Raw genomic sequence first — 25,135 nt, forward strand, 5'->3', positions numbered from 1 at the left:
ATTGATAAGATATATTTTAGTTATATGAAAATTTAAATACTTTTTCTTAATGAGAATGGTTTTATACATATAGGATTTTTTTTTATATTGAGTTTGATTAGATTGTTCAAAACCAAGATAGTTGCACGTTTATATTGATTGCTTAAAAAGGATAAATATGTAATATTTAATTGGAAGGATACATATAATATATATTAAATTTAGAGAAGAGGAGTATGTATGATATTTCAAAACTTTGAAGGAAAATATGTTAAGACCTTCGAAAATAAAAAAAATAAAAATAAAAAAAGGAGGTTTTTTGAAATAAATTTCTCTAAAAAACCCTTTTCACTTTTTATCTAACTTTTTTTTTTATTTATTCTCGCAAAACAACATTTAGTTTCTAAAAGATGAAATTATATCTAGCATTCACTCTATCAATCGTTGCCTCGACTTTGTTGCGGCAATCTTCATACATAGTTTTTGCTTCTCATCCATCACCTTCATTTTATATTTACTTTTTCTCTCCTCTTCCTCTTTGTCATCGTGATCAATTATTGTCATCACACGTAAGGCCCTGTCATCGTCGCTTTTCCTCTCATCTTTTTTTATCTCATTTCACCTATCTTTATTATTATGATCATTATTGCCCTCACATCGTATCCTCTTTCATATTGTCTATAACTATTAATTCTACGAGAAAGCTAATGGTGCATCGATATAATGAATAGGCTAGTGAGGCCGATGGGTAATTTTATTATTTTATTATTTTATTATTATTTAATAAAAACTGTTTTACGAAAATAAATCGAAAATGAAACGCTAATAAATAAAAAAAGGAAAAAAACTGAGGGTTTTTTTATATATATAAAAAGGGAACTTGCCCGGTTTCATGTGAGTTGGTAAGTTTCATCTGCAAATAACCCAAAGAGGCATAAAACCCTCGGCCAAGCGGTCGCCTCGCAGCTAAAACCCTAATCGTTGTTTCTCCGGATCGTCGTCGATGGCGGAGCTCAAGAAGCTATCGGAGGCGCGCGACCTGACGCGGATCGAGCGCATCGGGGCGCACTCCCACATCCGAGGGCTCGGCCTCGACGCGGCGCTCGAGGCTCGTGCCGTGTCGGAGGGCATGGTGGGCCAGTGCGCCGCCCGCAAGGCCGCCGGCCTGATCCTCAACCTCATCAAGGAAGGCAAGATCGCTGGCCGAGCCATCCTTCTCGCCGGTCAGCCCGGCACCGGGAAGACCGCCGTCGCCATGGGGCTCGCTAAGTCCCTCGGCGCCGAGACCCCCTTCGCCGCCGTCTCTGCTTCCGAGATCTTCTCCCTCGAGATGTCCAAGACCGAGGCCCTCACCCAGGCATTCCGCAAGGCCATTGGCGTACGCATTAAGGAGGAGGCCGAGATCATCGAGGGCGAGGTCGTCGAGATCTCCATCGACCGACCTGCCGCCGGCGCTGGGGCGTCTGCTGGCCAGTCCTCTTCAAAGACCGGAAAATTGACCCTGAAGACTACTGATATGGAGACGGTCTACGAGCTTGGAGGGAAGATGATAGAGGCTCTGGGTAGGGAGAAGGTTCAGAGTGGGGACGTGATATCTCTGGACAGGGCATCTGGAAAGGTCACGAAGCTTGGTCGATCAATCACACGCTCGAGGGACTATGATGCCACTGGCCCAAGCACAAAGTTTGTAAGGTGCCCAGAAGGAGAGCTGCAAAAGAGGAAGGAGGTTGTGCATTGTGTCACCCTCCATGAGATCGATGTCATCAATAGCAGGTATAGGATTGCCCTCTCTGTCCATATTTTAGTTTGTAATATGCTTCTGTTTTTTTATATTACATTAGTGTAAAATATCATCTTCTTAGATTCCATGAGTGCTGCCATTATTGAATTCCTGGAGAATGCCTTTTCTGAACTTTATACACTTTATGTTTTGCCTTTTTCCTTTGTGAAGAAAGATTTTCACCATGGGTCTCAAATAAAGATGACATATGAACTGAGTTCCTGCTAAGGTGTTTGTGTGTTTTTTATTTGCTTATAGGAATTTACCTTAATTTACTTTTATATTGTTAGTGATATAAAAAGCTTGTTCTTTTTCTCACTAGAATTTGATGTTGACTGAGAACAATGGGCCTACTAGGACCATTGTAAAATTAAAAAAGATTACCAACTTAGATAGTCCACTCAGAGCTTGAGATATGAAAGAAATAATGCAAGTTTAATGGGGAGGTTCCTTCCGCAGGTTGATACTAGAGCTAGAAATTGTTCCAGTGTTGAAGTGCAATTTGTAATTTTAGCTTCACTTTATAAGAAAACAAATTTAGTCATAGTGTTATTCTTGACAATGGTATGTTTGGGTCATTTGAACTGATATTATTTTATTCTTAACTTCTGCTTCTTCCATATCTAGTATTTGTACTATTTAATATTTAATTATTGAAAGGTGTGAAGCTTAATGTTAAGTGCATGTTCATAAGTTCAGATTAAATGATCTGATTAGAACTACAGTGAGCTAGAATCTGGAACTTTTCATCTAAAGTTCAGATGCAGAGGTATATGACTAATTAGCGTGGTTCATGTTGTGAGGGGAGTGCATTTAGTTGGTTCGCTATTTTGTGTCATGCTACATGCGTAGCCACTTTATTTTGTCACTTACTGCAGTAGCTAATATATCTCAGTTTTGTTGAGTTGTTAGCTATATGTTTAATGCTGCAAAAAAGGGCAGTAGATAACCTAAAAGCTGTGAACTTGATTTATATGATTTTTTGTTCAATTGCTTGTTTCAAGGTTTTCTTAAATGTACTGTGAAGTAGGAATGTCTAACTTGTACTTTATTCTTATTTAGTTATTTTTATCTATAAAACTGTGAATGCCATTTCTTACATTCGACGCCAACATCAGTAATTCAGATAAAATACCGCCATTGTCCAAAATGCATAATACCATTAATCAAGGAATATAAATCATTGCACTGTCCCAGAGGTTGTAGCAGCTTCAATAATTATTTAGAATTAATGAGATGAAAATAGTAGATATTTTTATTTCCTTTCGAGTATGATGCATAAAATATTCAGTGAAGAGTCTTTGTGCAAATCAGTGTCCACTGGACGCCAATTAGTGAGATTATACACATTTAAATCTAAACTCAAGAAAAAGATTGAGAAAAAGTGTGTGAGTGTGAGTACGGTGAGAGAGGAGGTAGGGAGTCGGTCAGAGGGACTTATATAAGCCCTAAAGAGATCCCAACTGTCAATTTGACCTTTGAGGGCTGGTGTCGGTCAGAATCTGACTATTATCAATTTGTACCGGTCGGTAACAGTCGAATTTGCTCAGTATGTCTTATATCAGGCTGAACCACTAGTCGGACTGGTAAATACTGGTGATTTCCATGCCACCTGAGATTTCATTCCTGTGTGAATATTAACTTTGCCTATCTATTAATTGCAATGTTGTAGGAGTATTTACTTAAAATAAAGATGTTGCATCACTTATTTTGTTTAATACCGTCGTACTTTGCCTTGATCACTTTACAAACGAAATTTTTTTTTGGTGGTAGAGCATTTCAACATTTGATCAATTGCTTAATAGGTTAATAATGTCAAATAATGGTGTGCCTTTAGAGTATTTGTAGTTCAAGAATTAAGGAATACATTGGTCTAGATGCTTTTCTGTACATAGAAGCTTGATATAAGCATAATGATAGTTGGGAAGTGGTTGCTGATGGTTAATATTCTATATAGCCTGTCAATGTTACTTGGCCCTTGTCAGCGCACATGCAAAATCAGACATAAACATGACCATTGACACATATGCAGATGCACACACAAAAGTATGCAGACATGCATGCACGCGTGCATATATGTATATGTATGAACACGAGTGGTATAGTTTACTTGAGGTAATCAATGCCGCTGGATAACTTTAGCATCAAACTCGGTGCCTAATTCATGTGATGGATGTGTTAAACTCTTAAATCCACAAGCAGATGCTATATCTCACGTGTCCAGGATATGCTATCAGTATCCTCTTGTTCAGGTTAGTCACATGGAACTATCTGAGGAACATCCACCCTATAAGTGTCAAGACAATTTAAAGAAGGGAAAGGGCAATAGAGACCCAGCAACAGAACTTTCATAATACACAACAAAAGGCTCCTTTCTTGAGCATAGGTCTGTCATTATGAGCTTACTTGGCATGATGTCCAAATAAGTTAGTAACTTGTTAACCTTGTGCAACTTAAACCATCTCATGTATTTGGTATCAGGTCTCTCCTCTTGTGCATTTGGTAAGTCTGCCTTCTTGCACATATAGTATTATGATGGAACTGAAGTTCTTTACAAACAATTTCTGGGAGTATAAAACATTTGGGTCCTAATGAGCTTGAGCAAATTATAAATATGCTAGTGGTTTATTTTTTTTTTACACCTATTGTATCATGTGTTCTATTTGTACATTCTTAGCAATACTTGTGAAAGGTCTCTCAGATTGTTTAGTGGATTAGTATGAATTAGGCTTGGACTACCAGCCAGTCTTACATCCAACTCTGATCTCAACATTATCTAGATTTTCTTCTTCTGCTTATTCTTAAGCATTCTCTTTATAACATGCTATGGCATGAACTTCAGAACGCAGGGTTTTCTTGCACTTTTCACTGGCGACACTGGTGAAATCCGATCTGAAGTGAGAGAACAGATTGATTCGAAGGTTTCAGAGTGGAAAGAGGAAGGAAAGGCTGAAATCATACCTGGTGTCCTGTTCATCGACGAGGTTCATATGCTGGACATTGAGTGCTTTTCCTTTCTCAACCGAGCATTGGAGAATGAGATGGCTCCAATACTGGTCATTGCAACAAATCGCGGGATCACTACAATCCGTGGAACCAACTACCGATCACCTCATGGAATTCCTGCTGATTTCTTAGATCGCCTCCTCATCGTAACTACTCAGCCATATACAGAGGAAGAAATTGGCAAGATTATTGAAATCAGGTGTGAAGAAGAAGAGGTTGAGATGTCCAAGGACGCAAAGCTCCTGCTAACAAAGATTGGGGTCGAGACATCCCTGAGATATGCCATCCACCTAATCACATCGGCTGCACTGGTTTCTCTGAAGCGCAAGGGAAAGATGGTTGAGATGGATGACATAAGCAGAGTTTACCGGTTGTTTCTTGATGTGAAGAGATCCACGCAGTATCTTATGGAATATCAGAACCAGTACATGTTTAATGAAGTGCCCAGTGTGGGTGAAGAAGTTGAATCTATGCAGTCTTGATTTGTCTTGGGTCGAAATGGACTTTTGCCTTCCTTCTTGTATTACTGGCTTGTACTAGAAATGGACAGGAGCTGATATGCCCATTTATATCCTTTGCATTGCATTTAACTTAACTCTTGTATTTTTCTTTAGCAGCTTTTGGTTATCGAAAAATAGAGGTTTCCTTGTTTATTTAATTCACTGATTTGTAAGTTAATTAAAGCTGGTGCATCTTCTTTCATTAATCTTGCATCAGCTCAACAGATTAAACATTATGAAATCAGACATGCACATTGTGGCAGTTTAATGTTTTCTACTCTTCTCAACGTCCTTTGAGATTATTGTCCCAAGTAGGTTGGTAGTTTTTAAGTTAATTACATATTATTCCTAAAACATCTAGATTTATTTATTTTGATAACGTCAGTTTTATCAATGAAAATATAAAAATAAAAAGTAAAAAAAAAATTTAATATTTCGATGACGGCGGATAATGTTGGTGGTGGCGGACGATGGCGTTGTTGGTGTCGACACCGACATAGTTGTCGAGTGGTCTTTTGTCATTTTGTATTTGTGTTGGCACTTCGTCGTCATGGAATCAAATGGCGTCATTGTCGAAACTATCGCAAAGATCCATCACCTATTGAAGTAGGAGCTAGAGATGCAACCCCCTCCCCCCCCCCCCAACTCTAAACTAGATCCACCAAGGCGTTGAGGATGCCTAGGGTGCACATGAGTGCCTCACGAGCGAAGAGAGGTTGGGGAGGGCAGCAATGACATTCTCCTAGGTCGCAGACGAGTGGTGGTAGTGGTGGTTAAGGAGGCGAGCAATAAGGAGGGGCACGACGCTAATGAGGGGGGCGTGCATCTCCCGATCTTGCTTTAATAGATGACAGATTTTCACGATGGCTTTGGTAGTGGACTTCGATTCTACGGTGATGGAGCAACGATGTAGATGCAGAATGGCAAATTTATCGCTAGGCAATTGCATCGGCGTTGATGCTAGTGACATCGTCGTCCGCTACCACCGATGCTATTTGTTACCATTAAAATGTTAAATTAACATTTTTAACTTTTGTTTTCGTGTTTTCATCGAGAAAACTGGTGTCGTTAGGGTAAATAAATATAGATGCTTCACTTTTGTCATTTTGACGATGCCAATGTAACCTTTTAAATATAAAGATCGAGATGCTAAAAGTAGAACTACAAGGAGTAATATATAATTAACTTATATATTTTTTTGTTTAGATGTTGCAAATCATAGCGATATAATGCTTAACGATCGACAAACTATTATTATTATTATTATTATTATTATTATTATTATTATTATTATTTTCATTAACATCGCCATTATAATTACCATTGCCAGTAAGATTTTTTTTTATGATTATCAGTATTATTATTGCTATCATTCTGATTATGATTGTCATTATCAATATTATTATCATTATCATTATGATTTTCAAATTACATTATGATTATGAACATTATCATTGTCGCTACGACATTACAATTACAATTGCTAGTTTCAATATCATTCCACTATCATTACTATTGGATTACTATTATGATTATCATTTTTATTATCAATTCCATTATTATTATGATCTAATATTACCATTACCCTATTTTCATTTATCATTATCTTCACCATGTATGCTCGGAGATTTAAAGCTTTTCCTTCACCTCTGACATCGAGCCTCATATCGACTGGACTTGCGCACACAATCTTGAGCAAGAGGTGTATCTTGAGGGAATTATTCTGAAGGAATATCCTACTCACTCTTAGATAGATATGATCTTAAAGATATAACTAATTTTGACACTAATAATCTATATGCATACATCACTATACATTAGAAATTACCTAAAAATAATTCACATCAAATGATCAAAGGGAAAATTACCTAGAAAATTTCAAACTCGGCCCAAAGGGAACATCCTTTGCCTTTAATCACATCAAATGATAAAAAACCAAATCAAATAAAAAAAAAAAACGCTCCTTTTAGTTCATGTATGCTGCCTCCAAAGAGGATGAACACTCGACAGCCAATAAAATGAGAACATTTGAGAAATTATTAGGAGAAAATTACATTTCTTAACTTCGTGGGAATAGTACATAGCAGCAAGACAACATACCTAACCATGGCCTGCCACCTCCGTGGCTTTGACCGGAGAACATATTTGTCAACTCCGTTTATCCATATATATACATTAATAAGAGCCACCATTTGAATACATGGCGCATAGTCTGTGCGACATCCACATGCTGATTTCTGGTCTGGTATCACACGCTGCAGCCCACTTTCTCAGCTTCTTGTAGATCGACTGGTCTGATTCCGTTCCGCAAAAGCAAGAGCTATCCTCCGTCATTACAAACTCGATGATAAATACAACAACGGCACGAGGACCAAATGGGCAAAAGACTTGCCTGACCCAGAAGCTGCACATAAACGAAAATTACATTGACATGTTATATGTAACAGAAATAGCATGGGCAACAACTTAGATTATCGGTTTTGGGTAACAAAAGCATTGGCATAACTGGTGATAATATGAAGAATAGGAAAACAGTGCTACAAAATAGAACCAACCTATAAGATAATGTGGTTAAGTAAACAAATACATGCTAGACGACTAGACACTTCTTTGAAAGAAGGTATCCATAGACACCGTTTCAAGCTTATTAAGACAGTCGACAGATGCTGAAAGCGACATCAAAGCATGTGCAATGTGGGGTTAAATCTGTCAGGGTATGTAGAAGGTGAAACCCAATGCAAACAAATGGGAGGATTTCTAAAGTGGCAATGGTTACTCGACGAGAATATAAACCTTAGCCTCGACTTGCAAAACCATATGCACCATGTCATGTAACATACTGACCCACAAGGCCAACATATTGATAAATGAACTGACCATTCCCTGCAATATTTAGTACCATAACGACAGGAGAAGACAACTAACATACTTTGTTTATTTCCATCATCCACTTAACCACATGTTTTTGTCAGGGCCAAACTAATAAATCCATTCGTTAAGTATGAGACCATCTGCAGTCATGAACAAAAGAAGTGGTGCATGCATGAAACATGAAAGTGCACGGCACCATTTGATTCAAGAATACAATATATACAGAGATCAATTGACATGTGTCTATTCTAAAAGATTGAATTGGAATCAGTTAAACTTCAGGCCATATCAGGCCCCAGGTTTTTGACTGATAAAAACAAATGTATGGACAGATATTCAATTTATGCATGACAGATGAATTATGCAATGAATGAGAAGAAATGATAAAGACCATGAAGGCTAGACATAACAATACATGATGCCTGTATGAGTGAAGACATGGAAGCTTAAGATAAATACAAATAACACTTGATGCCACCATCATAATGTAAAGATACGTTATGCTTCTTAATTTGTGATATGACTCTGGTTTAATAAAGTTGATCATCAAAGTGTACATAAAAATGAAAACAAAATATAATAAACCGGACTCCGAAACAATATTACTTTCATATACTCTGTCCATTTTCCAATTATAGCTTGGGATCACATCATGAAAATATTTTCAGAATGATATTGCAACAAAAACTTAGTACCACATGTTCTTGACCTACTTCCAATCAGATAGTATTTATTCAAAATATGACAAAGTATTTCAAGTTGTCTAGAGACGAGATCTTGATGTCTGATATTTTCTCGTTAGCAAATTTTTTAGTTAGTTATTTAAATTATGTTAAAAGTTACTGTTAAAATTCAATATTAAGCTAACATGATCCATATTTGTGGGACTCACATGAATATGATGCAGGTGAAATTGATGGCGTACGATCTGGAGGCTCAGTATCTTTTACACTCTTACTAGGAGGTGGCACATGCATAAAAGAAACAGCAGGCGAAGGAGATGCTGAAATCCTGCTTGGAGCTGGAACAGGCGGATTTTCATGTGCACGAGGAGCAAGTAAATGATTTTGAGCACTCATTGGAGCACCCACAGGCCTGTAAGAACACCCCAGAACAGCTGCTGGTGCAGCAGAATGCTTTGGAGCATCAACAGGCACAGCAGCTGGAGCTGAATAACCCTTGCCTTTTGGTTTGCTTGAAAATCCACATCCACAACCAGAAGGTGAAATTTCATAACCATGTCGTGGAGCAGTATCAGGAGGAGCAGGACCAGGTGCATTATCCACAGGAAAATGGTGCTTATGGTGATGATGATGGTGGTGCAGATGATGGTTTGGTTGAGGAGATGGATGTGGTGAACTGGTATTGCTTCCGTTATTTGAGGAATGCTGAAGAAAAGAGGACAAACGTATTTGCTTTACTCTACCAAATACTGTGTGATTTAGTCCAAGATTTCCAACAGAAGAGTTCTGGATTGTGTGAGCTAACTCCTTCCACCGTGGAAGGGAGGGCCGCCGATTCCCAACTGCAAGTACAATTGATGTTTGAACAATTGTTGGAGGAGAAACTGTTGTGCCTTCCAAGTTTATCAATCGAACATATAGATTCTGCAACACGAAAAGAGAAAATTAGTATCAGAAAAGTAACAGTTTATGAAGCAAGTAATATTTCCTTTAATTTTACCCCTGGAACCACCACATTATTCCATGAAGGCTAGACACGGTGTGGAACCAGCGCCACATATTAGGTGTTGCCAAACACATTACACAGGACGGTCATATGCACAGCTCCACTAACTTGACGTGAAGCCTCTTTCTTCATCGCATGGTACAACAATCCTTGCCTAACATGTCATACTAGATTTTCTAAAATTACTAGCAGGACCTCATCTTGTCCAAACCATGGTTATTAGAGATAAAACAATCCTATAAAATCACCTGGGGACTAGTTATTGTACTGGTTAAACAATAAGCACAATTACTGTTTAGAACTAGAGCCAAGATTATTAAGACAAATTTTTAATCAGAATCTAGGATATTTGATTCTTCATTGTCATGCAAGCTACAGGACTTTTAAAATCCTCAGAAGGAAGCTGTCATGGTTCCAATAATTTACTCAAGATAACAGACATCATGCAACAAACAACAGGTAAACCAAAAGAAAAGGACAAAAGTTGAAAAAGAAACAAATCTCTCAAATGAAAGAAAGCCAAGAATGGAACATTGTGGTCAAACCTCATTCCAATTTAGTAGTAGCCCAGCCTTCATCTGGTCCTTCAGTTCATTGACTTTATCTTGGACTTGATAGATAGGAAAGTTTAAAGTGAAATTGAAAAGCATTTGCACATTTTGCAAAAGAAAAACTCTTTGGAGAGGTATTATGGTGATCCCTCCAGGAAACTTGAGCACCTCAAAGAACGACGAGTTCCCAAACAGTGTTGTAGTCAAGTGAAGAGTTGACTGCTGAATGACCAAGGACATGAAGGAAGACCTGAGAATGCTTAGCCCAGTTGATGACAAAGTTGAGTTCTTTCGATAAGGCCAAACTCCAAAAACCACATTTGTCCAATTTGATCCATCCAAAGGTTCCAGATAAATTACAGCTATCTGTTTAAATAGAAGCAATAGAGACAAGCACATCTATTTTAATATAAACATAAAAACACATGGTAGAGTAAAAAGAAGTGTACCGAGGAATCAGGAACACCGATTTCTTCAAAGATGTCAAGTTGCAGTTTTCCGATATTGGAATTTAGTAAACCAACAGGTTTTTGCAGTTTAAAACTCGCAACAACATCAGCTGGAATAAATTAGTCAGTTAGAAAATAAATCTCCAATTGAAAAACAATGAAAGAAATTAATACGGCAAAAAATATACTGCTTTAATCTCCTAACTTTGACAAACAGATCTGACTATTGATCATCGTAAGATGTTTAAAACCAATCATGACTAAGAAGCATGTTGCCATATGTGGAAATGACAAAGAATAATCCATGTCGCTTTGTTGCACTAAAGCAAAGAATTCATGAACTAGAAAGACTAGTATCTTGTTGAGTTCAAGCAATGAAGGCTTCGAGATCTGTATAACTCAACCACTTCATATCAAGCATCCATGAATTCTCCTAAGATAATCGTTTTTAACTAAATAGGATTAATATTGAATATGTGAAACATATAAAGAGAAATTAAGAGGTGTAGATAAGGTGAATAAACAAAAAGTATCCAAGCAAAAAATTTTAGGTATCTTAGATCTATTATATAACAGGAATCATAGAATAATAGCAAGATGATTGAAGTGGTTGAGCAGAAGATTTGTGCAATTATCATGTGATGCTAGTCATGCTTTATGAATCAAATACTGACTAGTGTAGAAACATGTACTATATAGCAGAGAAGAAAACATTGCAATAGATGTGTGAGATTATCAGAAGAAAAAGAAGTATTTTCATTTCCGACAAATTATGTTTATCCCTACTAGAGTAGAAAATGAGTTAAGGCCATTTTTTATGGTAGATTGCTTGTTCAAAGGGGATCTCCAGATGTCCTAGTCCAGGTATAAGAAACTGATCATACTCGTTCATGGTTGGACCAGACGTGAACTGGTATGCAGACCATTGGTTCTTGCTCATTTTTGTTTAATGTAGGGGTCATCCTACCAGTATGGTTACCTTACTGGATATACCGTCTAATTTTAATTGTTGAAATGGAGGAACAGTAAGCCTACCATCCGATACAGTTGTCTTTTTTTTTTTGTACAACTTCTTATAGCTGTCAGTTTTTTTTTATAAAATTATTTCTCTCCTCACACACTCTCAGCCCCTTTCTTTCGCTTTTTAGTATAATCTCTCTGTACCCTCTGCCTCTTGCTCATCCTCTCTCCTGCCACCTCATCATTGTTGCCTCCTTCTAAGGGACATAGCCTCCTACCAGTCTGCCTATTCCTCTGCCACCTCCACCTCATCTTCATATTCTTCTTTCACCTTCTCTACTTGCTCCGCCTTCTCCTCCATTTCCTTCCCTATCTCTTTCTCTCTGGTCCTCAATGATACTAACCCGTACTGGGTGTTGATACATCAATCTATCCTTTTACTCAATCTTTCCTGTTACTGTATCAATCCAGTTGCCAACTTGCATCGGCACCGGACAGATTTTAAACCATTGTCTGATCAAATGAGGTGAGTCAACTACGATTAATGATGCTAGGAGAGGTATAAGAAGACATAAGAAAATTTAGTTATGAACAATAATTAGAATTAAACTGTTCTTCATTTAATTACTAGCAAGAATAAAAAGATATCCTAGTAGTCAACCCCAAAAGCTCGAGACATCATAGCTTCTTGTTTTTGCTCCTTTTTTTTTTAATGTTGATGTTGTTCCATGTCATTGCTCTCGATAAACATTCAATTAAAGGAGTACAGATCAATTAATAGTGAAAAAAATAAAGTTCAAACTGATTACAAAATTAGTAGCATGCTATTGTTTAGAAAATACAAGAAAAGCACTGAGATAACTGCAGTAACTGGTATATTTTAGAGGTTAGCTCTAACATTAGATTACATAAGGTACTAGAATATAGAGACATGCCCATTCATACAGTTAAATGACATGTGTGCACCTGAAAAAGTAAGCAATATGGATCAAGTAAAATGGGCTGCTAATACTCTTCCTCTATATATGAAAAACTTCAAACCAATGACAAATCTTGCATGCTATACAATTGGCATATTTTACATCTAAGATGTCCATTGCAGAATACATCCAAATACAGAACATATATTTGAACAATTCTGTAACTTCTTAATTAAGCCTACCATCCATTTATAGAAACCTAATATAGACCTTTAGTGTCATTAGTTGTAGAAACAGACACATACTTGGGTATAAGAATAAATCTTGAGGATATCGAAGGTGGAACAGGACCATCCAAGAACTAAATGCAACCAATCAACCATGAACTCTATTGAACATGTATCTTCTAGTACAAGAAACAGCAGGAGTCCAGCCAAGCTAACATGTGATATGGAACAATATAGAGTTTCAGCGTAAAGAGTTGCTGATAACATGTTCTTGAAACTTAATTAACCAACTTCGTCAATATCGACATTTATGAATTCAATTGTGCATCTATCTAATACAAGAAACAGCAGCTGTTGTGCGAAATTAACTTGCGACATGGAACAAAACAGAGTTTCAGCATAAAGAGTTGCTGATAACATGTTCTTAAAGCTTTATTAACCAACTCCATTAATATGGACATTTATTTTATCTAATACAAAATCACAGGAAAACATCTACCATGATATTTAATCGAGATAAGACATACCAGCATAATTAAAATGACAGTCCCCCCATGAAGGAATTTTCAATCAGTAAATCTAACAGACGCAAGAACACATTAAGGGAATGGCGGAATGGATGCATCGATTGAAACGAAACAACAAGTGACTATTATTAACGAGAAAACGAAAAAATCAAACCAACATCGGCCAATGTAGCCGACGGCGAAATGGCTGGAGACAACAGCCCAAGATCCAACCATCCCACCACCTCACCTGAGAACCGCGGGTCCGGATCGGGACGGCCAGCGCCCTCGTACCGCCTCACGAACGGCGGCAACCAGAACACGACCAACAGCAAAATCGCAACGGCGAGAACCAGCGTGGTGACGCAGCGAGGCCGCGCTATCCGCCCGATCGAGCGGCAGCGCGGGCAACCGTCGCAGGCATTACCCTCGTGACCCTCCGGCGGGAAAATCTGCGGCGCGGGCGCCTGATGTTCGTCCTGGGATTTCCCCATCGCGGCCCCACTAGATCTCCTCAGTCCGCATCTCCTCCTCCGCGCGCTTCCTCCAACACGCCCATTGCCGCGAAGAAAGACGAGAATTCGAGGACAAGACCAAGATTAGGTCTCTCCGCTTAGGGTTAGAAGAAGAAGAGAGGAAGGAAGAGGAGCGTAGATGAGGCGGCGAGGAGAGAGGGAAGGGAGGGAGAGTTAAGCTGGAGCTTAGTGGTGGGCAGCACTGTGTCTATTGCTTTTTTAACTTCTCTTTGTGTATTGAGATTTAAAAATGTAAAAAAGGATTGTTATTTTAACATTTACGCCCTTATAATAATAACATTTACATAAAATTAAAAACAATATAAGAATTTCAAAATAATTAAAAAGAAGAGAACACATAACTGTGAAAAATAAAAAAAAGGGTATAAGAAACATTAAGAATGTTAGAAGGGATATTAGTGCAAATAATCACTAACAGGTGAGAAGGTTGTACGTACATCACAGAGGCGGACAAATTACGACGGCGCCATTCTCCTGTGCGAGGCGTCGGTGGATGGAGTTGGTGGGTCCCAACATCATTGACATGTCGATGGGTACAGAAATGACATAACCACCGGCACGAATTATTCTTATTTATGCATGCCATTATAATTAATATTTTGTCGATTATTATTATTAGTTATTGTTCTAATTTATATTAAATTCATTATTATTTTTAAAAAATAATATTTAAAATTAGAAATTAGTAGTTTAGATTTTCTATAGTATTATGTAAAAAGTCAATGCAAATTCAATGTGCATTTCTTCCCCTTGTGGTCCAGTGAGTGAAAAAGAGGGCTGGTTATGTCATTTCATGAATTGTTTATTCGGCCATCGGAACCTTCTTCGGTGTGATGGTTGCTGCTGGGATGATTAGATAGGGAAATGAGTTGTTTTGATTTTGACCAAATGTTGACTGGGATTGTCGGGAAAAAAACAAATATACTTGTAGTCGGCGAACAAAATTGAGTCCGATGCAGGTAAAAATTACAAGTGCTTTAAGACCCCCACGTTGCATGATGATGTCCACAGGATAATAATTATCTGCATTTATAGTGGCAATTTATACCGGCTGCAATTATTTGCTCACCGCATGTGCAATAATAAGGGGTGTCGCGGTCAGGTTACTCTCCATCGTAGAAATGATATAAATATATTTTTCTTATATGTAAAAAGTTTATAGGATGAGATTTCAATCTAAAATAACTGTAGGACACTGTCACATTGTCTGAAAATGAATGAGGTCTCTGTATCCAGTTTACTTTATAGGCTAAGTGTAGCATTTCGTATCTAAATCGTGAGAACCCAAATACGAGATGTTACACCAACAAATTTTACAAGCCTTGGAGAAATCATGGTTTGGGTTCATAAGATTTGTTGGAACCAAACATTGTATTAATATACAGTATAATAGCCAGATTTAGCATACTTTCTAAACTACAATTATAATTAAATATAGAAAGTCGCATAAAATCCTTGCAATTGACATATTTAATAGACAATCCGGATATAGGAAACTGATAAGCTTCAGCTAAGTCTGCATATACCTTTGCTGCAATGCTAAGGTTTTGAGCCTTACGATGCTATGGAACATGTAAAGTACTTATCATTCCTCGAGTATTTTAATTTTGTTGAACCCTTATCATACTTTCCTTTCTTCAAATGGAATGACAAGCCTAGGTATTAAAGTGATGTCGATCCTCTCGTTGTAGAGTTCATTCTCTATTGTTTATGGTAATTACATCGTTTTTTTTATTTTCTTTGATAAGTGATTACATATTATCATAACACATGATGAGGATGATGATAACGATATATAATATAATAAAATGATAAATCCTAATTAATTTGAGATCAAGTATATGAATCTTTTACTATCATTGAAATCTATAAAAAAAATTATAAATTTAATTAAGCTCAAAATACCTAAATTTTTATTTATAATATCTATTAAGATATTTTTAATAAAATACCATGATACTATCTATAAAGATAATATTGGCAACAATTATAACTAAAGATAATAACAATTATGACAATAAACTAAATTAAGTAAAGATAAACTTGCAAATTTTAGATTTTTTTTTCAAAATTACAACAAACCTAACATAAAAATTTTCCTGCAAATAAATATGCACAAATATAATGTGGCACTTATCATGCACTTGGCATAATTATTGATCAAAAGGGATGACAAGCATATGAATAGGCAAAAAAAAATTGTGCAGTGCAACAAGCTACACAAACCTCTTCCATGTTAATCTCTATCTTGCATATGAACAATACCATTGATTATTAGAACTAATAACCAATTACATGTTGGATATAGTTAGTCTCTGGATTACTTGTGCAAACTGAACACAAAACAATCCGGTACACACACCAATCAAGTATAATAATGGATCTTCAATGAGCAACTAGAAAATATACTCTGGTTCTTCAAGGATGAAAGGTGCAACCTTCGCATCGAAGTGTCTTCCTTCAGGCTTGCTTATCCTAAAGCCAAAAGAGATGGTAAGCTTTGAAAAGAAAATAGGAAATGCTAACGTCAGCATGGAATAATCTCAGTCGAACATTAAAAACTGACAGAAAGATGCGTGATAATTTGGAAATACCTGCCAGGAACAAATGTAAAGGAGCCCTCTATAGATCCAGGAGCACCTGGCAAAGGAGTGCAACTTTGATAAACAAATTCTTCCTTACCTGGAATCAGTAGAGGAAACTGCAAAGGCCAAAAGTACACGATCAGAGATGAGTAGTTGTTTGATCTAATGCATGGAAATTATACGATGCAAATCCTCAAACCCTGGAAGTTATCTTTGTCCCATTTCAACTGCATCTGAAACAATAGAAACAATACCTTTCCTATCACAGCTTCTCCACCCACATCGGAAACAATGATATCCCTGGAACGGATAATCCAGTGACGTGAACAAAGCTGACATGACGAGTAATATGTGCCATCCAGTAAGCATCCCTCGGGCAGGAGAGACATGCGAATTGAGTAAGAATAATAATAGTCCCCTCCATTGCCTTCAGAAGCTTCCGGCACAAAAATAGCAGAGGAACGAACCTGAAGATAACAAAGCCTGCAAAATTAGGTTCTGGCAGCTTGGAAACAACTTCAAAAGAAAATGGAAAATCTATCATTATAAAAGTTCCATCATGAAAAGGACATAATAGCTCATAAGGCACATCCACATGAAGTAATAAACATTTGGAATGCAAATGACAAATGGTTGGAGTGATTTAATTTTCACCTTCCTTTGGGAATGATACAGCCTTGATTATATCATTGTGCAAAGGTCCATAGACTGGTGATTTTCCATAATGAAATTCAGATATTTATCAACCTTGGTTAAGATACATTACTAGAAATGGTAATGTCATTTGTAAGTTGGAGAAAGCACTCAAAAAGATCACAAAGAGAAAAGAGATTCCAAGAGTCAAATATGGTATTCTTTGTTTGGTAACATGAGGTTTCAAAATAAAACTGCTCCAATTATTTTACAGAAGAGAATGGTTTATCAAGTTAACCAATCCAACCACACCCGTTCACTCTTTGCACTGATTAAGCATGCAAGATTCTAGCTCAAATACTAGTGCTTGTTTCTTCTCCCTACTCTCCAAACCTAACTAAGCACATTGAAAAACTAATTCACATGTTATGAGCAGAATAATTTCAACTTATGAGTATTTAACATGTAGCTTAAAGGATAATAACTGTGATGCAAGCAATTTTATTTTTTTAGTGTGGCAAACATGACTTTCATCTATCATAGAAAACAAACTATAATGCAAAAATTAGTTCTCCATACCTGAACACCATTAGTTACTGCAACAGAACAATAAGGAGGTGTTTCTGGAAATATGCAAATACTCCGACAATCTTTTAGTTCACGAGTCTTGATCATACCACTTTGTAAACGTCTACAATGTTCTTCTAACCACAACAAAAGCGCATCTTGTGGCATATCATGACCGATATCAACTGCTGGCCTTATCAATGACTGAGGGACACATGGCATCATTTCCCCATCCTCCCTCAAATTCCTTGTGCCAACATAAAGTTGGCCACTGGTGCAATTTAGGAAAAAGAACTTCTCCATGTAGTAGGAAGCTGCCACAACAATAGACTTGGATCTAGTCAGGAAACCTAGCTGTCTAGCAATTCTTTTGGTTTCTGTCACAACCAGCCTTAAAGGCAGCAAGTGCACATTTACAATATAATCATAAAATTCATAGCCACCTATAACTCCCAAGGGAGCCAGAAGTCTGTTTTCAACAAGGTCTGGAGTCAATGTCTGCTGACCATCACACAGCCTATACAGAACCTTGGTTGGAATAGGTAACTGGACTCCTAGTATTTTCTCAGCCGATTTTATTTCAGCTTCAGAAGCACCCTTCCTCAAAGTGTCATTGACTTCAGGAAGATTAACAGCCATCCAACTCTTAATTGAACTCCAACATTCTTTTGCTCTCCTTACCAAAGGAAATGGGTACATACCAAAAGATTCAAACCATCTTCTGTACGCCTCCTGCATAATGGAATGATATTTAGTCAAATTTCACATCCATTTGGTAGGAAATGGAAAGTTGAAAAAAGAAACCTATCCAGGATTACATATAAAAGAGGAAATAAAGGAGGATATTAACTAGGCCCTCTCAGTTTTAAGTGCAACCAGACTTTAGTTTGTTGTTCATCGTTTACCATTATTTTATCCTCAGGTCACCACACCACAAGAAAAGGTTGACCAAATGGTGAGATCCCAGAAACAATTAAATCATATGACTGGAAAACTTGGATATATGAAGTATAATTAGTCTACCATATATTATTCAAGGTCAAATTGCATCAATAGTGGTAGGTAGGCCTTCTTACTATGACAACAACTTCTCTTACTGCAGATCATCTCGTGATGCAAATACATGAACATCCTAAAGCACTACGGATGTCTGTAAGCAAAACTTAAGATTTTTATTTTACCTCCTCTTGAAATTAAGCATACTAGCTCACTGATCATCTAATTAGAATTTACTCTGTTATAAATGTTTTCTTCTCCTCTAGCAATTTCCTCAAAATTATTTTCACCCTTTCCAAGGTACTTCAAATTTTACGACAGAAGCCGCCAGCAATTCTAGATCTCGGGACATTAAATTTTGACGAAAAACAAAGAAAAAGAATTCTCATGTTATCTCTGTTGCCCCCATTCAGATCACCCAAAACAAGCTCGAACTAAACCTCCAAGAATCTGCATTTCTTTTCCACTTCTCTTCTGAACTTTCAATTCTGAAGAAGAATTTATCATGAAAAAACTAAGATTTCGCAAATCACCAGTCTGTCCAGGCTAAATCCTCATTCCTCTCCATCTCTCTACCAGAAACCCAAAATCGGACTCATTAATTCTCGGTCCATCACCATGATCACCACCCAGCCGCCTCCTCGATCCCACTCTATGAAAGCAAGCACTCATCTTACCCCTCATAGAGTCAAAGCCCGAGTCGGCAACTTTCCACCAGACTCCAACGGATCACTACTCTCTACCCCGATCCCTCCGCATATCCACCATTTCTATTCCCATCCCTCAGCTAACCAAAGCAGAAGTTTCGGGACTAATAAACGGCAGTAGAACCGAATGAAGCACCGCAAAACAAATCGATGGAAGTGTGAGTAAGATGGACGGATTCAGAGACAGAGAGAAAGAGGGAGACCTTGAAGGAGTGGCAAGGGTTGCCGTCGGGGTCGAGGGGTTGATCGCAGACGGCGAGGTCGCGAGCGCAGAAGTGGCGCCAGAGTGCGTCATCGGAGGCGACGGAGCGGAGCGTAGTGCTGACGCAGGCTGCGGCGGCAGCGTCGCTGAAAGCGACCTTGGAAAGGATGGTCTCCAGCACCGGTACCCCCAATCCCTCCAACACTGCCGCCATTCCCTGCTCTTCTTTGGGAACTGAAATGATTCCTGTATTTCGCGATTGAGTCGGTATATGTGTGGAACAAAATGATTTATTGACTCCTCCATCTCTGCGAGTCTCTTTACCTTACTTTTTATTGATCAAACTGTGGTTCTAAAGTGGGGTCCACATCGCTCCGTTAACATTTCAAGAATAATCCGGGTACCTGAGGCGGAGTAGGAAACGTCTCTCGATGCGTGGGGAGGAAGAGATCGTACGTGGCAGGATACGAGATGTCGATCCGACTCAAAGTCAGAGTCCAAATTCGAATGCGATCCGCTAATTGTTAGGGCACAGTGATCCGGACTCGGTTGCAAAGTTGACGGGTATTTGGATCCTGGTAAAGATCTGAGAAGGGAGCAAATTAGCGGGTTGATCGGAAGTGATGCGATTGTATTTAAATGACTTGTTAAGGTTTTTGAATAAAAAGACTTATCTTGATGAAATTTGTGAACATCATCAATATTACCTAACATAATACCTAAAATACTAATCTTGTGATGGTATACCTATCCTAATTATCAAAGATTGATGATTCAAAATCTCATTTAATGAATTTTATACCTAAAATATTAATCTGAGAATGATATATTTTAAATCTCATCCAAGGCTAGTAGACTTTTATCAAATCACCCTAAGATCCTTGATCAAAATTCACTAAAAAAAAAACACACATAACATATCAGAATAGTATTTCAAAATTTGAGGTTTAAAATCTTATCTGATATTTTAATCTAAAACATAAGTCTGATGATAATATATTTAACCAACTTAGTTCAAAATTTCATCCAACATAAGTAGTATAAAGACTTCATCAGCTCACTGCAAAATCATAAATATCTTTGAAGAAAAAACTAACAAACATATCAGATTATCATTTCAAAATTTATTCTGGACAGCGACAGCAGTGATTGAAAGAACTGAAAAGTCATGTATTTATGCAATAAAAGTAGAAAGACTAATTGAGTGTAAAGCTCCAAGAGTATTTTCCGAGTACAGAATTGGCAGCACCATATAGCGCTGTTAATAAATAGATATAGATATCATAAGAAACAAGGAAATTTCGGAGACTCCAGCTTTATCTTCCTTTAACCAAGGTAACTGAGAATAAGCTTCAATGGCTTGGAAACAATAATAACAAAGAACAGGGAATTCACATGGAATATTTCATATTGCTATAGGAGTCATAGAACATAACTCCGCATTATTAAGTACTAAAAATCTTCCAAAAGCATGTCACCAGGCCATAATCTCACAGCTACCAAGTCTTTACAACATTCTAATGAGTTATACCTTTCCAACATTAATGACAACTGCACAGGACTAGGAGCCAGCAGAGGATGTTGTTTCAGCCTCCTTTTTGTTCTTGGCTTGTTCGAACTTGTCGATAGCAACCTGCAGCTCATCTGTGCCCCCAACTGCTCTCATGGTGTAGTAGTAAACCCCAAGAACAAAGCCTGACAACCCACCTGCAACAATCAGGTTCTTGGTCTTTGGTGCAAGGCTGCCGAATCTGGTCATTAGGGAATGCAGCTGCAAAGAATGCAAGACCAATAAAAGAACACAATGAAGCATTAATGTTTCATAATCAACAATACAGGTATCTATATTATAGGATCATTAGAGTGTTGAGGTGAGAAATAGAGAAGTTTGTTCTCCAAACATACTAATGTCTTGCATTTTTCTGGAGCAAGGTTTTGTCATGTATGGTTAGTTCTATTTTCTCCATTCCCATCATTTTGCTTTCCTAGAAGCAATAGTTATTTGTGTAATCGAATAATTTCTAAAGAGACAACAAAAAAGGAAAGGAAAGAACTATTGCCGTCTTGTTTCCTATCTCCGTCACTATTGTCGCTTCTACCTTGATGTGACTGGAGAGACAAGGGAACGGAGTATGCAGAAGAGGGAAGAAACAAGAGACAGTCCACCACATGAACACAAACTCCCACTATGCCTTCTTCTACTCAGGCAGGTCCTCCACCCTTCTCTCTTCACATGTGAGGCTATTTTCTCATGCAAAATATTGCCCCATCATCAACATGGGTCTCACCATATCACAGCGCCTCTCCTCCATTGAGTCTCTCCATTCCATGCTTGGAATCTGATTTTTTCCCTCTCTAGTGTAGTATAAAAACAGCGGGAAAAAAAAATCAAAACAGCAAAAAAAAAAATGAAAACAAAAAAGTCAAGGTATATATATCTCTTCTTCTCACAAGGACCCAAGTACCAAGGATTTTAATTTCCCCTAGACCTATACAAAGTGGACATATCGATCGGTACCACCTATTCCTCTCCTTCCTTCCTCTTCCTCTTCTTTCTTCCTCCACCGCTTGCTCTTCTTCCTCCAATGTCTCCACTTCTTCGTTCCTCTTCCTTTGTTACCTCCTCTTCTTTCTTCTTTTTCCTGCTTTCTCTTTCACTATCCTCCTCTTTCTTCACTTGTCCCCTTCTTCCTTTCCATTCCATCCTCCCTCCTCCTGTTCATTCCTGTTCTCATTCTTTTTCCTCTGAGTCTTCACTATCATGCGCATCGGTATTGGTTGGTACATATGCGTTTGGCTAAGGATTGGTACACATGGTCGATACTAGACGACAATTCATGCTGTAGATATCACCCAACTCAATCTCACATCTCTCCACAATAACAGCATAAAAAAGAAAGGAACGCCAAAAGAAAAAACAAATAAAACATCCTATCATATGCCACCTTTTGTAACAATGTTGATATGGTGCAGGCAGTATTTACATACGAGGAGCAAACAACTGCAGCCTGCAGTGGGCTGATATGTCCCTACCAAAGTGTAATTTTACCTAAAGGGTGAGACTACCCGGATAGTCAGTGGTTAGCTGTTAGAAAGGTTATGGGGGCTATTAAAAGCCCCAAAGGCCCAAACATCTGCCTTCACACACACACACACTCTCTCTCTCTCACTCCCTCACTTACTTTTTCTCTTTAATCTTTCTATTTCACTTAATTCCCTGTTAACCCCCTTCAATCGATTTATTTAATTTCCAGTCCTACAAGGATTATTCTGAACCAATGCTCAATCAAATCTCTGCAGCAGAGAACTTATGTTATCCTTTACTAGGTACCAGGTGGTGCAAATATTTATGATTTGTCAACATACTGTATCAGGTGGCACAAATATCTGTGATTTTTTTCCTTTATTATGCGTCCACAGATTCCTTTTTATTGTCACAAAAGAAAGCAACGCTTTCCTTTTCTGGATCTCAATTACCATGCTAGAATAAAAACTTCAATCACTTGCACAGAAATGTTGAGTCTTTCAGATCCAAATATAAGAGCATCAACCAAATGCTAGTTTATACCACACCTTCTTGACTGCCTTAAATCACCCTTCCACAAACAGACACTAAGATATGCATTGGTTCATATTGACAGTATCATGTTGATGTTGCCCAGATATGTCTTAGTTTATATTTAATATTGGAATTTTCCTCTGAGGAAAACTGAAGAAATTTCACCAAAATAAAATAATTTTTTGTCCACTTCTCTTTACATCACCTCAGTGAAAAGTACCAAACAATTATCAAACATATACTGACACAAACTTCACTTGACGATCAAATTTCCAACTCGATTCAGGAAGATACAGGTTATAGTAGGCGAACCAACAACCACCACAAAAACCTAAAAGAGTTATGGTAAGACATTTGAAGATTCTATAGTAAAGTGGCATACAAAAGAGGGTGCCAAAAATGATAACCTTCTTCATTATCAATAATTATATTCAGTAAGTCCATTTCACAAATCATAGACCACCAAAATAAGCCACTGATTTCCATATCTCTATAAGCACCCTCCAAAATGGGCTAGAAGCTGAAACACCAGAGCTCCTAGAATCAACAGGCAGATGCAATAATCTAAACCACCACAAGCGTCTCGAGGCAACTAAAATCCCCCACTCCGCTCCCTGTCTAAAGGGAAAATCGAAACTACTCGAAAGCCAACCAAAAAAAGCTGGCAAGAAGAGAATAACATTACCGATCAGACTAATAGTTGTGAGGATCAAGATTAGGTTAGCATCACTAAACAAGAAAAAAAAAACCCTAGAATCATGAAGAAAATAGAAACCTAATTCTAAGAATCCCCAGAGAATTGAAGGAAAATTTTTGGGCATATTGACGAAAGAGGGAAGAAAACAGGAGAGAAGAGGCAAGCTTGAAAAAGAAGAGATCGAGCCACTGATGATAAACGTATCGATATTGGGAAATGAAATCAACAGGCGATTAAATCACCTCAAACTCCTACGCCACTCCTTGCCTAGAAGAAACATCAAAACTACTTTTTGTTGGTAAGGAGAGAATAACATTATACATCAAAACAACAGCAGTGAAGATCAAGAAAACCTCACAAGGTGAAAAGAAAGACATCGTGGAAAACTGAAACCCTAATTCTAGCAACCAACAAAGGATTGACGGAAGACTTTAGGCCGATTGAGGATCAGAAGCATCGGTTCTGTGCCACACAAAAACAAAAAGGAGAAAATAGGAGAGAAGAGGCAAACCTGCAGAAGAAGAGATCAGATTACTATGCGTCTCGAGAATGTTTATTGTGGGGAGAACGGCGACATCACAGTGAACTCGTTGACAAAGATCTCGTACGCAGGGCCGTAAAATCCGACCAACACCAAATCAAGTTTCGAGAAATTGGTTTCGGATTACCTCATCACAAGATTGGTCTTGAGATACGATGATCTAACAAAGGAATAGAAAATTAAGCCCTAGTGTTTGGTAATATGTATTGAAAGCTTACGAACGAAAGAGGTTTCCACAAGTTTACTTGGAGCTTTTATATGTGAAACACATAACCATCTATATTTACTGGGTGGTTACTGTCAGTGTGAACAGCTTCGTTGAAATATCGAGTGTTTAATGTGTGAAGAGTCTGTTCGAATCGTCAAGCATTAATGTTAGGTTTGTGTGTTGATCATGCATCTTAGATTAGGTATACGACTCGACGTTGAGTTGACATTAGTGTTCTAAGGCGTGATGTTTTTACGATATGATTCAGTGATGTAAAACAACGACCGCTTTGGCCTATGATGTAAAATTAGAGAATATATATATATATATATATATATATATATATATATATATATATATATATATATATATATATATATATATATATATATATATATATATATATATAAGTGGTTGATAAACCCAGCATTGGCCTATGATGGGCCGATTAAAATTGGGCTGGGCC

The 25,135-nt window shown here is 37.7% G+C and overlaps 4 protein-coding genes across 4 annotated transcripts; 1 reads left to right on the top strand and 3 right to left on the bottom strand.

Moving 5' to 3' along the window:
• The first annotated feature begins 886 nt into the window (after nt 1-886).
• Nucleotides 887-5,423, top strand: LOC135628219 (uncharacterized). Its single transcript, XM_065134785.1, has 2 exons — nt 887-1,752; nt 4,602-5,423. The coding sequence occupies exons 1-2, from the start codon at nt 983-985 to the stop codon at nt 5,245-5,247; spliced, it is 1,416 nt and encodes a 471-aa protein (XP_064990857.1). The 5' UTR covers nt 887-982; the 3' UTR covers nt 5,248-5,423.
• Nucleotides 5,424-7,259: 1,836 nt separating this feature from the next.
• On the bottom strand, nt 7,260-14,150 carry LOC135628637 (uncharacterized). The gene is made up of 5 exons (XM_065135432.1): nt 13,689-14,150; nt 10,826-10,935; nt 10,371-10,742; nt 9,029-9,743; nt 7,260-7,669 (listed from the first exon to the last, which is right to left on the bottom strand). Exons 1-5 carry the CDS (start codon nt 13,930-13,932, stop codon nt 7,599-7,601), a joined length of 1,512 nt encoding a protein of 503 aa, XP_064991504.1. The 5' UTR covers nt 13,933-14,150; the 3' UTR covers nt 7,260-7,598.
• Nucleotides 14,151-16,222: 2,072 nt separating this feature from the next.
• On the bottom strand, nt 16,223-19,946 carry LOC135628425 (F-box protein SKIP16-like). Its single transcript, XM_065135061.1, has 5 exons — nt 19,666-19,946; nt 17,772-18,491; nt 16,814-17,026; nt 16,569-16,675; nt 16,223-16,449 (listed from the first exon to the last, which is right to left on the bottom strand). Exons 1-5 carry the CDS (start codon nt 19,876-19,878, stop codon nt 16,371-16,373), a joined length of 1,332 nt encoding a protein of 443 aa, XP_064991133.1. The 5' UTR covers nt 19,879-19,946; the 3' UTR covers nt 16,223-16,370.
• Nucleotides 19,947-21,054: 1,108 nt separating this feature from the next.
• Nucleotides 21,055-24,696, bottom strand: LOC103986877 (uncharacterized). The gene is made up of 2 exons (XM_009405016.3): nt 24,432-24,696; nt 21,055-21,435 (listed from the first exon to the last, which is right to left on the bottom strand). Exon 2 carries the CDS (start codon nt 21,421-21,423, stop codon nt 21,226-21,228), a length of 198 nt encoding a protein of 65 aa, XP_009403291.1. The 5' UTR covers nt 21,424-21,435; nt 24,432-24,696; the 3' UTR covers nt 21,055-21,225.
• Nucleotides 24,697-25,135: the final 439 nt, after the last annotated feature.

This window comes from Musa acuminata, chromosome BXJ3-1, assembly GCF_036884655.1.
Source record: "Musa acuminata AAA Group cultivar baxijiao chromosome BXJ3-1, Cavendish_Baxijiao_AAA, whole genome shotgun sequence".
Taxonomy (NCBI): domain Eukaryota; kingdom Viridiplantae; phylum Streptophyta; class Magnoliopsida; order Zingiberales; family Musaceae; genus Musa; species Musa acuminata.